Source organism: Brassica napus, chromosome C6, assembly GCF_020379485.1.
Source record: "Brassica napus cultivar Da-Ae chromosome C6, Da-Ae, whole genome shotgun sequence".
Classification (NCBI taxonomy): domain Eukaryota; kingdom Viridiplantae; phylum Streptophyta; class Magnoliopsida; order Brassicales; family Brassicaceae; genus Brassica; species Brassica napus.
In genome coordinates, this window is record NC_063449.1 from 24,062,116 (window position 1) to 24,075,453 (window position 13,338).

The 13,338-nt window shown below is 35.3% G+C and overlaps 2 protein-coding genes across 2 annotated transcripts; one reads left to right on the forward strand and one right to left on the reverse strand.

Annotated features, from left to right (window-relative positions):
* Positions 1–3,584: 3,584 nt before the first annotated feature.
* On the reverse strand, positions 3,585–4,283 carry LOC125588419. Its single transcript, XM_048759754.1, has one exon. The coding sequence runs from the start codon at positions 4,281–4,283 to the stop codon at positions 3,585–3,587; it is 699 nt and encodes a 232-aa protein (XP_048615711.1).
* Positions 4,284–6,562: 2,279 nt separating this feature from the next.
* On the forward strand, positions 6,563–12,583 carry LOC106454140 (receptor-like protein 45). The gene is made up of 5 exons (XM_048761042.1): positions 6,563–8,381; positions 8,862–9,017; positions 9,110–9,184; positions 9,301–9,375; positions 9,461–12,583. Exons 1-5 carry the CDS (start codon positions 7,994–7,996, stop codon positions 11,608–11,610), a joined length of 2,844 nt encoding a protein of 947 aa, XP_048616999.1. The 5' UTR covers positions 6,563–7,993; the 3' UTR covers positions 11,611–12,583.
* The last annotated feature ends 755 nt before the right edge of the window (positions 12,584–13,338 follow it).

The following is a 13,338-nucleotide window of genomic DNA, read 5'->3' on the forward strand; positions in this document are numbered from 1 at the left end:
TATACAAGGTATTAGACCGTCATAAGGTCATGTTTATCCTAACAAAATAAGGATAAGGATAAACACTATGTTAAAGATATACATGAAATATATACTAGATAAACACATAGTCTCTGGTTGTCTTTATCATGTCCCGGATTGGGCCTTCAGTACGGGCTGGTCCATGGTCGATCATCATTTGGTTTATAACACTCCCCCTTGATCGACACATCCGGTACAGGTTCGTTGCATGCTTAATGTTGCCTCATTAAAACCTCTCCTGAAAAACTCCAAAACCAATGTGGCAAAAATAGGAAACCAAGGACAGGAAAAAGAGTACAACACATGAACTCCCCCAGATGAATGCATCACTGTAGTAGATGCATTCCCATCTGGTATCCGAGTCTTCTTGAACGTTGAAGTTGCCTATGACTTGGTGAAGATGATCAGCTGGATTCTCCTTGAATGAACTTGTAAGTCTTGGACGTTGGTATGTCTTTTGGAGCTCCATTAAGGTGTGGTCAGGATGTACATCTTTGCTGCTGATCACTCCATGTCTTGGTTGAACTGATGGTGCTTCAAACGGTGCTCGGATGGACTTTATAATCTGCAATAAAACTTTACTTGCAGGTCCTTTTTCATGTCCCACGGATTCTCTTTGGTTATATGGCTTTCCCAAAACGTGGACATTCAATATATATTGAGTCATAGACCCAGAACACATACGAACAACTTTACTTCATATCTTTCGTTCATTCGGACTTATATCTCTTCGTATGTGCCAATGGCTTTATCCATTGTAACCAATCATTCTTTATTTTCTTTTGTCGATCCATGTTGAGCTATAGACCTTGTCTATATTCGTTCATAATCATGAGTGTCTAAGGTCATACCATCAATAATTATTTGCTGCAATGAAACTCATCACACAATGAATTCGCAGTCATACACTCATGTCCTTTGTACATGGTTATCGATCTTTTCTTGCTTTAGCAATGCTTATAATCATTAAGCCACGACCAGACATCCTTCTGGTCACTATCCTGGTTTATGGTTCTCACTTAGACGTGCTGACTTAATCATACACACACACACACGGCTATGATTTTTCTACAGACTTTCCATATGTAAAACATAGCCTGTTTAATCAATCGATAACTTGTATTATTGAACCTCTGAACCATTAAAACTTTTTCTCTCAGTTGGTCTTTATTATGATCACAAGGAATTATAATATTTTTTGTATGGACTGACTGCACTAAGTAAATACTTAGTCTTTCATATTACTTACAGCTGCTGTATATTACAATCCATAAACAACTTAGGAACAATGCTTGTTCTATGAGAATTTCTTTCTCATATTTCTATGGTACGTTGATACCTTTATCCAGTGATACATTTGCTGCTTACTACACCATTATTTCTTTAGTAAATATCCAGACAAAATCAAACTTGATTTTTTGTAGTAGCATCCACCATATAGGAGCATATCTGTTTATAAATTGTTCATTGGTCCTTGTGAGTATCCTTGTGTAATCAAGCTATACTTGAACGTTATTTAGAACGAACATGGACACACTATACCATGTGGTCATGTCCTTTAATCTCACGGAATTTCTTATCTCACAAGATCCATTCACTGGTTTCTTTCTTAGATGGCTTTTCTGTATGTACATGGTTACTACGCCCATCTGTCTTATAATTACTTTGAATTCTTAGAACACCCCACGTCCCTATATAGGTTTTATGAGTACTCTACGTGGGTTCATGATCCTCAGGTTATATCCTTCAAATCCCAAGTACTACAATCTTTATTGAGCTCTTATGTATGTAAATACATCTTTGGTGTTAACACTCTTTATCTTTAGTTTCATACTGTTCCAGACATGATCTAATTAGATTTTGAGATCTTATTATCCAAGACCTTTATACCTTGCAGTTTGGCGTCCCAAACTACATGGTCTGGTACCTTAGATGTGTGGTTGCGCAACCTTATTTCTCTGTCTGAACTGGTTTCTCTTATGAACTCGGATTTGTACGATTCTGAGCACCTTTCATTACTTTCCGAGGTTCCTTATTATTTGGAACTTATTTGTCTATCTCTAATAGACATTGTAGCAACTTGATTGTGTCTCTTAGACATCTAATTCGTGGTGCTTAAGCTGGTATGACATAGTCATTTTTTCTTTTCGGGTCAGTGTGTCTGGCATATATTTCTGCTAGCTTTTATATCTTTTGATCATATTCTTTTAGAACGTCTAGATCATAATCTTTGGTCTGAGGATCTTGCCAAGACAACTATGGTTGATACCATTATATTTCTCTTTTACTCTTTACTCTTTATCAGCCTGATAACTTTCTCTTTCAAAGTTGGATAATCAGATTACTATCTTTTGTAATCTGTGTTCTTGGCCACTTGATTAAATCATCCATGTTTGGCACAAGATACATTATAGTTTCGTGGAGGAAGTCTTATTTATCTAATATATATTCCCAATCCTCATCTGAGGTTCCATCTTAAATGGCACACATATATGTGGTGGAATATTCGTATTTTCTTAAGATGGTTTGTGTATATGTCTGGTTTATGACCCTTAATCATTCAGAGGTGGGAATGTCTATGCTTACATGTATGGCCTGATGTAAATCAATATTTATATACATAATGTCCTTAAGCTTTAGGCTGGACGTGGGTGATGTACCATTAGTGAGGGCTTTAAAGCTTTCCAGCCGTGTATATTATGGTTGTAAACCATGGAATCCGAATTTATGATATGATCATGGACTGTGGGTTTTAGTCCTCTCTCCCCCTCATGAACATACTCATAATTTCGTAGTGCTTAGGACAGTGGAGCCTTAATTATTTTAGTGATTTTCCCTTTTGTGTACTTATAACACATTGTGAGATTTTATGGGATCACTTTTGTGCCTTAATTAATTTTTCATCATGTTTTGGATCAAGATGGCTAATCTGGTCATGCCATAAGTGTTTATTTCGTGGTGAACCATACTGGTTACCATGGCTTTATGCCTCTTTCATACTGATCCTTAGCATAGAATAAATCAGTAGAAAATATGGGTATAGGCATTCATAATGCTTTTAGGCGATTTTTCAAAAATCTGAAAGGAATCGTATTTTCTTTGCTCACTGGTTCAATGTAGAATGTTATAAATCTTTATAACTCAATGGGTCTGAATAATGTCGTGTCTTTTGCCATTGTCAGTACCAATTAATTGATTTCAAGTGATTGTAGGAAGGTAAAGTTGAACCTATACAATCAAGATGAAGTTAAATCTATGCGAGAAATCAATCTATCAGTGAACTGACTCATTAGTCTACACCCAACAATTGATTTTATGTGATTGCAGGAAGGTAAAGTTAAACCTATACAATCAAGGTAAAGTTAAACCATGCATGAAATCAACTATCAGTGGACTGATTATCCTTTTATTAAGGTTTTATTTGTTATTTAATCAAGAATCATCAAGCAAGACCAAGCAAGATAATATATAAAAACAAAATCGTTTTTATTATTTCAATAACATAAATGAATAACAAATAAATCAAATCAGATATGAAAACATAAAATCAGAATGTCGGAAAATTATTCAATGTATAATCCGACCTCATGGTCCATGAGTGTCCACTCGGAATCCTCCTCAGATCTCTTCTTATCAAATGTGGCTTTATTAGCTTCAGGGATTTTCATCTCACTGTCTAGTACTTCATAATATATCTCCATGATGTCATTAAACCGTCTGATGTTATCCATCCTTTTCTGCTTCTTTTGCTCAATGTCTAATAAATATGAGAACATGTCATAATAGGTGGTGAAACCTTTGGCCTGATGTGATAACAACACTTCCTCTGAATGGAATGTGTCACGAGTTTTGTTTAACAAATCCTCGTTTGTTACCAATTCACCACATAGTCTAAGACTATAGGTGATTCTCATAAGATCAGAGTGATAATTGTCCACGGATTCATAATCCTGGAACCTTAGAGCTTCCCATTTTTTCTTGGATTCGTGCAACAATGGCTCACAGAATCTAGAATTCAAAAATGACCAGAGATTATGAGGATCATTAACATATCCAAACTCGTCTCTTAGGTCCTCACAGAGATGGTGTCGCATAATCATTATGGCTCTGTGTCTTTCACACGCAAGGGTGTCATTGCCATACTTGATGCACTTCCCAAGTCCTCTAGACTTCAAGACGGCTGAAGTGTTTATAGCCCAATCAAGATAATTATCTCCAGAGAGATCAAGGGCTTTGTAATCTGAGGGTATGAAACTCGACATCTGAAATCATTATTCAAAACAGGTCTTAATCAAGTAATCTTTTTGAAATTTTTCATGCTTCATATCAATGCCACACACGGACCAAAAAAAAAAATTTCTAAATGATGCATTTTCTTAAAACCATACGGTTTAAGGTGTGGATCAATGTATTTTTCAGATTTAAGGTCCTCTTATTTCAAACACAAGGTTTCAAGGCCTTTAGGGATTCTATCTTAGATGATCAGGAAAATGTTCCATATTTTCTTCATCCCATTGGATCGGATCATTTAGTATAATGATTTTTTTTTTCAGTTCAGATCAGATTGCTTGAAAACTATGAATGATCTATATCCCTAACAGTCGAGATTTCATGTTCAGTATGCAATATTAGTATGCAAACAATATGCAATCAAGCAAACCAATTCAATCATGAAATCAGGTTAGGGTTTTCGAAAAATATACCCTATATTTATTATTATTTTTTTCGAAAAATAATCAAATCAGAAATTATTGTGACTTAAAAAAATAAATCAGGAAGATTTGATTTATTCAAGCAATTTATTATATACTTTTTGATTTAAAAATAATTATATTTTCTCAGATATATCTCTGATATTTCGATTTTAAATATTAAAAAAAATATTTTTTTCAATCCTAATCAAGTTCTAGTCGTTATTAATCATCAGGAAAACAAATTTCTCAGACAAGAACAGGAAGTAAAACCTCGGATTAATTTATGAAACCATGATCAGATTTTCAAAAAAATTATGTAACATGCAGTCCTTAACAGTTCTAGTTGATTCAGATCAGATAAGAACATTAAACAGGACAATAATGATAAGTTTAAGCAAGTAACAGTCGGTTTCTTTCAACATATAGCAGTCAGATTTTTTTAAAAAATTGTTTAACTTTCAATCCTAAACAGTTCTAATGTGAAACTATCATCAGGAAAAGTTTTAAACAATTTTAAAATCAGTTTCAGATTAAGAACAGGTTCAAAACAAGTTCAGGTTCGAGATTTTAAAGAGTTTATGGTTTCTGGTTTTATTTTATTTGCCGAGACATGTTGCTAAATATAGCTACATGGCTGCAGATGGGGGTATTTAATACTTTATGGGTTTTAGATGAGTTTTCGATGATACCTGAAAACTTTTGATGGGTTGATTGGTCTATCAGTTAGAGATCTTCCTGGTTAGCTGATGGATTGCTCGGAATTATTGTTTTTGTTGTTGCTTGTTGGAATAGGAGACTGGTATATGGTTGAGAGAGATTTTAGTTTCTAGAACAAATTTTCCGCCTGTATTGTAGCTGAGCGTGGAGGCGCATCCGAACTTCGATTGATGCGGGGTTAGCGGCGTTGGCTTCGTCTCGTCAAGAGCTTTAATTTGGTATCTGGCTCGTCGTCTGGATCCATCGGAGTTGAGGGATAGAGCTGTTTGAAGTTTGTCGGGAATTAGGGTTTTTACTGCTCGGATTTATTTCTGGTTTTTAGGGTTAGGGTTTATGAGAGCAACGTCGTGCTGATAACGTGTTGTAAATGAAGTGTTGGGGAAATACTTCTGTTATTATTACTGTCGATCAGAAGGTCCATATATATACAAGGTATTAGGCCGTCATAAGGTCATGTTTATCCTAACAAGATAAAGATAAGGATAAACACTATGTTACAGATATACATGGAATATATACTAGATAAACACATAGTCTCTGGTTGTTTTATCATGTCCCGGATTGGACCTGCAGTACGGGCTGGTCCATGTCGATCATCATTTGGTTTATAACGCATACAATTATTCCATTTTTCCTATCAGCAGCATGCAACACACAAAATTTCATTAAAAAAAATCAAATTTTCAGACAATTGTCCTTCCGAATTATCTAAACCCACCACAAAGCAACAATAAGCAAATTAGCAATAATCAGTGGTAGCCCTACAAATGGGTCCAGGATTTTGCTATGGCTAAATAATCACAATTAGTGGAAGCACCGTAGCCTAATTGTTAAGGTTTAAAGGTTTTTACACCCAGGTCTGGGGTTCGAATCTCAGACTATGCAATTTACTACAGAATACAGGAAATCCAGGTTTCAAATCCCGGAGAGAGCGATTTATTACTGCAGACTGCAGAAGAAAGGCTTACAAGAGATCTTCAACATGGTGCAAGTAAATCCAGTCAGACGTGGATCTTCATAGGATGGCTCAGGTGATGCAGTTAGGCGTAGATCCTCATAAGGCAGGTAGTATTGTCGGTTGTCAAATCGTCTATGTAATCTTTCTCATAATTGTAATGCTATAATAAATCAGCGTTAAAAAATAATAATAATCACAATTAATTCACTCATATCAATTGACCAAAAAAACAAATTCACTCATATCAAAAGATTTTGAAGCGCAAAATCACTCAAACAAAGCAACCATCATGGTTGGCCAATTTGGGCTGCTTGAAGCTGCTAATAATAAAGCATGGTGGGCTTGATGCTTGAATGCCTTTAACTTTAATACATGATCATAAGCTCAATGGGCAGAAATGCACGGCCTCTGCATTACGAAGGGCATATTTGTTTTTATATTTGATGTAGCATCTAGATGTAGCATTTGAATACTATCTAGATACTGCATATACATGTTATTCATTTTTATAGTTAGTATTTTACATTCAGATATTAAATTGTTCATTTTTATTTTATAAAATCATTTGAAAAGTAGTAGTTAAAAAGAAAAAAATGACATAGTTTTTATTGCGGAAAAATTCGATTTACGGTTTTGGTGGGAAATTATAATTTTTTGATTTGAGAGGAAAACATGAATTTATGGTTTTGACGTGTTTTTTGATAGGAAAACACGATTTTTGGTTTTGGAGAGAAAAGCGATATCCGATTTTGGCGGGAAACACGATTTCTGGTTTTGACGGAGTAGAAAAACTCGATTTTACGGTTTTAGTGGAAAACAAAAAAAATACAGTTTTAGTAGGAAAACATTATTTTACGGTTTTGGTGGGAAAACATATTTTTTGGGTTTGACGAGAAAACATAATTTTTTGGGTTTGACGAGAAATTGCGGTTTTTTTTTTTTTTGGAAAAAAAATATAATTTTTGATTTTGATGGGAAATTGTGATTTTTCAGTCTTAGTGAAAAAAACACAATTTTACTGTTTTGACGGAAAAACAAGATTTTCTGGTTTCGGCAAAAAAAACACAATTTTCCGATTAAAAGTATTATATAATAATTATAATAACTAATTGAATTATTTTTTCATTTATATAAAGGTTATTTAGTTTTTTTTTAGATGCAAATGTAGTATCCAATCTTTACATTTTTTGCATCTCAAAATATCTAGATATTTTAAATTTTGTATGTAAATACTGATACAATAGTGTCCAAACGAACGTCTGAATATCAGCATTCAAATACAACGTCTGGATATAATAACAAACATGGCCTAATTCTTTTTGAATCTTCAAGGCTTTTGGAATCCTTAATTAGAGGACAACCATGTGAGTATCATCGTCTCCCACACAATTTTTTATCCAAATTTGGAGTTCTTTTACGTGTTCTCCATATTTAAATTGTAAACAATACAATTTTCTGCTGTGATACTCATTTGACTTCTTATACATCGCACATTGCATCACATGCCTTTTAGCTCTCGAGTTTCACAATGTCTTAGATATAAAATGACTGAATCATTTCTACATCCTCTGTTTTTTTTCCTTCTTTTGACCTTTTGCACTTAATGTCTTCCTCAAAGTCAATGATCTCTGGCCTAACATGGATGATAATCATGATGATGATGATGCAAGAATGTAGAAGCTGCACTGAAAGTGAAAGGCAAGGTTTGTTAGAGCTCAAGGCCTATTTTCTCTCGTTAAGTAGTGATATACATCCTGACATTGCTCGAGGATGGAGGACGACTAGTAGACGCTCTTGTTGCAGTTGGAGAAGAGTCAAGTGTGACCTGAACAACAAACGCGTGACTGGACTCTCCCTTGGGGATTTATATCCATCAGGTTACTCAGACACTCTTCCTATACTGAACCTAACCTTTTTGTATCCTTTTGAGGAGCTTCAGAGTCTCAATCTGTCGATGAGTAGCTTGGGAGGCTGGTTCGACCAAACACAAGGTCTGTATTTGTCCTCTCTTTTTATTGATCCTTCCTCTTTTAAGTGTAAAACTTAGGCCTGGGATTTTTTTTTTCTGAACTGAACCAGCCGCACCGAACCAATATTTTCGGATGGTTCGGTTTTTGGTTCAATTTTGGTTCGGTTAATTTTAGAGAAAGTTCGGTTATTGGTTCAATTTGGTTTGGTAAACTGAATTCGTCTCACTAAATAAATTTCGTATTGAAAAAATAAAACAACCAAGAGAATAAAATAATTGAAAGATCTGGGTTTAAGTAACAAATTAAACGGAAACAAAAGATTCCAGTTAATTTCAGTAGAATTTTTTTAGCTAACCGAACTACCTGAATTTCAAACCGGATCAAAAAATTTCTCAATTCATGTCAGTAAATGGTGCTAACCGAACTTGCCAAAAACCAGAACTGAATAAACCAAATAACCCGAACCCGAGTTTTACTAAAACTCCTGGTGTGTTTCTACAGGTTATAAGAGCCATGAAAGATTCAGACATCTTGAGATTCTTGATCTCAGTTACAATTTTTTCAACAGGAGTGTTTTTCTTTTATTGAATGAGGTTGTGTCGCTCAAGACTTTGTTTCTTGGTGGCAACTATATTGGAAGTGACTTTCATGTGAAAGGTATTAAATACTCCAACACAAATCAAATCTTACTGACATGGTTGACACTGAATATCATTTTCACTTAGTTTCGATATTCCTTGTGGTTACAGAACTGATTAATCTGAAAAATTTGGAGCTACTAGATCTAAAGCTCAACAATATCAGCGGCCATTTACCAGGAAAAGGTAGTTTATATGACTAAGATCTTGTAACATAGTCATCTACTTAGTTTTGACACTTTTAATATGCTATGTTCCTGAGGTTGACGTGTGTTCCATATGCATGTTTTGCTTCATGGCAGAGCTCACCAAACTGAAGAAGCTCAAAGCTTTGGATCTAAGTGAGAATCTATTATCTGGTTCACTGCAGATGACAGGCAAGTAGTGGCATATGTTAACGCCTCTCAGATTTTAGAGTGTATATATATGTCTTGATGTTTCTCTGTGCACCCATTACTTCAGGACTTTGCAAACTACAGCAGTTGCAAGAGCTTCAAGTTAGTCAAAACAGATTTGTTGGTGAAATCCCTCTCTGTTTCTCAATATTCTCCAAACTCCGAGTTCTTGATCTTTCATCAAATCACCTAAGTGGGAAGCTTCCACCTTTCATTAGTAACTTCAAATCCATGGAGTACTTATCGCTACACGATAACAACTTTGAAGGCTTGTTCTCTTTGGATTTGATCTCTGAGTTGACAGAGCTCAAGGTTTTCAAACTCTCTTCCAAGTATAGTATGCTGCAAGTAGTAGAGACAAGTGCTTCTTCCACTGGCCTAAAATCTCAGCTAAGGAGTCTCACATTGTCAAACTGCAACCTGTCTAACATCCCCGGTTTTCTCCGGTATCAGAAGGAACTGAGGGTACTAGATCTCTCCAGCAACACGCTATCCGGAGCCTTCCCCACTTGGCTGCTAAAGAATAACACAAAGCTTCAGGTTCTGTTATTGCAGAACAACTCATTCAACATCCTTACATTTCCAAGACTTCACAAGTTACAGTTTCTTGATCTTTCAGCTAACAACTTCAACCATCAACTCCCCAAAAATATCGGTTTGATGCTTCCGAGGTTAAGACATTTGAATCTCTCAAACAATGAGTTTCATGGGAACATGCCTTCCTCTGTAGACACAATGGAATATCTTGAGTTTATGGACTTATCATACAACAACTTCTCAGGGAAGTTGCCAAGAGACCTCTTCACTGGTTGCTATTCACTGAAGTGGCTTAAGCTATCTCACAACAGCTTCACTGGTCCAATCATTCCAAGATCTAGTGAAGAGACGTCGTTGATGACTTTGATCATGGACAATAACATGTTTACTGGGAAGCTCACAGAAAATCTACGCAACTTAAGACTCTTGACAGTGATAGACTTATCCAACAACTTCCTCACAGGTACCATTCCAAGATGGTTAGGTGGTTTCTTCTTAGACATTCTAAGGATCTCAAACAACCGTTTACACGGCGTAATACCTCCGTCTCTGTTCAACATACCATACCTATGGCTATTAGACCTCTCAGGAAACTTCTTGTCCGGTACCTTACCGCTGCGGTCTGACTCGGACTACGGTTATATATTGGACTTACACGACAACAATCTCACCGGTTCTGTTCCAGACACGTTGTGGAAAGGACTGGTTCTGCTTGATTTGAGGAACAACAGACTGTCTGGAAATATTCCCCGGTTCATGAGCACACCAAGCATCGATGTTGTTCTGTTGAGAGGGAATAACTTGACTGGCAAGATACCCGTTGAGCTTTGCGGTTTAATAACCCTAAGAATGTTGGATCTTTCTCACAACATGTTGAGTGAGTCCATACCTTCTTGTCTCAGTAATCTATCAGGAGATGGTGGTAATGATCCAGATTGGTATCCAGCAAACATGTTCTCAAACTTTATGGATGTGTACACCGAAGTGTATTACGAGTCTTTACTTGTGTCGGAACGGTTTGGTCTAGACTACTTGGTAGATTTTAAAGTCCAAGTCGAGTTTGCTGTGAAACAGAGATATGACTCGTACATGAGAGGAACTCTCAACCAGATGTTTGGTCTTGATCTGTCGAGTAATGAGTTAAACGGTGAGATACCTGAAGAGCTAGGAGATCTTAAGAGAGTACGTTCACTGAACCTGTCACGGAACTCATTGTCTGGTTCTATACCTGGAAGGTTTTCAAATCTTAAAAGCATAGAGAGCTTGGATGTTTCTTTTAATAAGCTACATGGACCCATACCTTCACAACTCACAATGCTGCAGTCTCTTGTTGTCTTTAATGTTTCTTACAACAATCTATCAGGTGTGATTCCGCAAGGTAAACAGTTCAACACCTTTGGTGAGAATAGTTACTTAGGTAATGTTCTTCTCTGTGGATCACCTACCAATAAAAGCTGTGGTACTACAATGAGCTCAGGAGAAAAAGGAGAAGAGGAAGAAGATGATAAAAGTGGATTGATTGATGTTGTGGTCTTGTGGTGGAGCCTTGGTTCCACATATGTCACTGTTTTGATTGGGTTTATGGTGTTTATGTTCTTTGATTCTCCATGGCGCCGAGCATGGTTCTGCCTTGTTGATGCGCTTATTGACCGTATAAAATATCTACTCGGAGATATCTAGAGAGGGTTCGAGGAAGATGTATTTTGATAAATTATCCAAACTTATTATTGATTGTTGAATGCAACCATCTCAAAATCATTTACATGGGATTCAAAAAATTTCTTTGATATTTAGAAGTCATAGGTGAATGTAGGCATGGGCACATTTATCGGAAACCGAGAAACCGCCAACTGACCCGAACGACCGGAAAAAGAGGTTTGGTTGGAGTTTGGATTTACAAATTACCTTAACGGATGTTATATCTCTAGAACCAAAGAACCCAACCAAACCAAGAACCGAATGTATATCCAAATTTCTATAATATAGTTTATATATTTATAAATATTAATTATATTTAGTTATAAAATAATCAAATAATTTAAAAATACTATTTCTAAACCGAAATACCCAAAAAATTACCATAATACTTTTTATCCAAAATATTTAAAATTATCCAAATTATCAAATTTTTATCCGAAAATCCAAAACTGATATTTAATCAGAAAAATCCAATTTTTCTGAATTTTTAATCCAAATTAACCAAAAAACAAGAACCAAAATAGGATCCAAAATTATCTCGGATATTAGCTGGTTCTTAACTTTGTTAACCGAACCGGACCAAGAACCAAAAGATCAAATTGAATTTTCTAAATATCTAAACGGATCTTAAACTTCTAAAACCACATAACCGAAGAACTAAGACCGGAACCAAAAACCGAATGCTAGGTCTGCGTTGCGGGTCAAACTTTCCCGGCCACCCCGCGGGTTGAATAACTCTTGTTAAAAAACAAACCAACACAGCCCGCAAAGAAATAAATTTATACATGCTCCGCCATAATTTGTAGATAATATTAATAATAATATAAATTTTACTTTTATATTTTTAATTTTAATTAATATAAAATATATATTTGTAATTAATAGTTTTATAAATTTCATTATTTTATTATTATATATTAAAAATGTTTCTTAAAATATATATTTTTTATTTTGCAAGTTGCGGATGCCGGCAATTTAGGTTTTACTGTGCCACGAAAAAGTAACTTAACCCGCATCATCCTTGCAATACAATATTTCAAATCATTTGACCCGCACTTGCCCCCGCTGCGAGTCAAACGGGATGGGTCCCAAGATTAAAATTTCCAGCTCTACCGAATGCCCAGGGCGGGCTAGGTGAATGCATCCATCTTTTATGAGCGAGGAGGTATCATGAGAGGTCTTAAAAACCATCCTTTCAATATTATGAATATTTATTAAGAAATAATCATAATAAATGAAATGAGAAGAATGTGGATACTGGTTACTGCCTCCCAAAATGAAGCATGGGAGAGAGTTAAGTTGGTTAGAAAATGGAATGTTGTATGATATTTTATTGAAATATTAATTAGACTTTTTTTGCAACTATATTAATTAGACTTCTTTTCAAATATTTTACAGGAGCATTTTCAAAATTTATTTTCACCAAAGATCATGTATCCTTATTCCTTATCTCATCATATCTCATCTAAGAGCATTACAGGAGCATTTTCAAAATTTATTTTCACCAAAGATCATGTATCCTTATTCCTTATCTCATCATATCTCATCTAAGAGCATCTCCAATGTATGCCTTTATATTTTTCTCTAAAATAGAAATCTCTATTATAGAGGTGGATTTGCTCCAATATATGATTCTATAATAGAGTTCCTCTATTTTAGAGTAAAATATAGAGGAATGTTACTCTTTGCCTCTATATTTAGAAGTGAAAA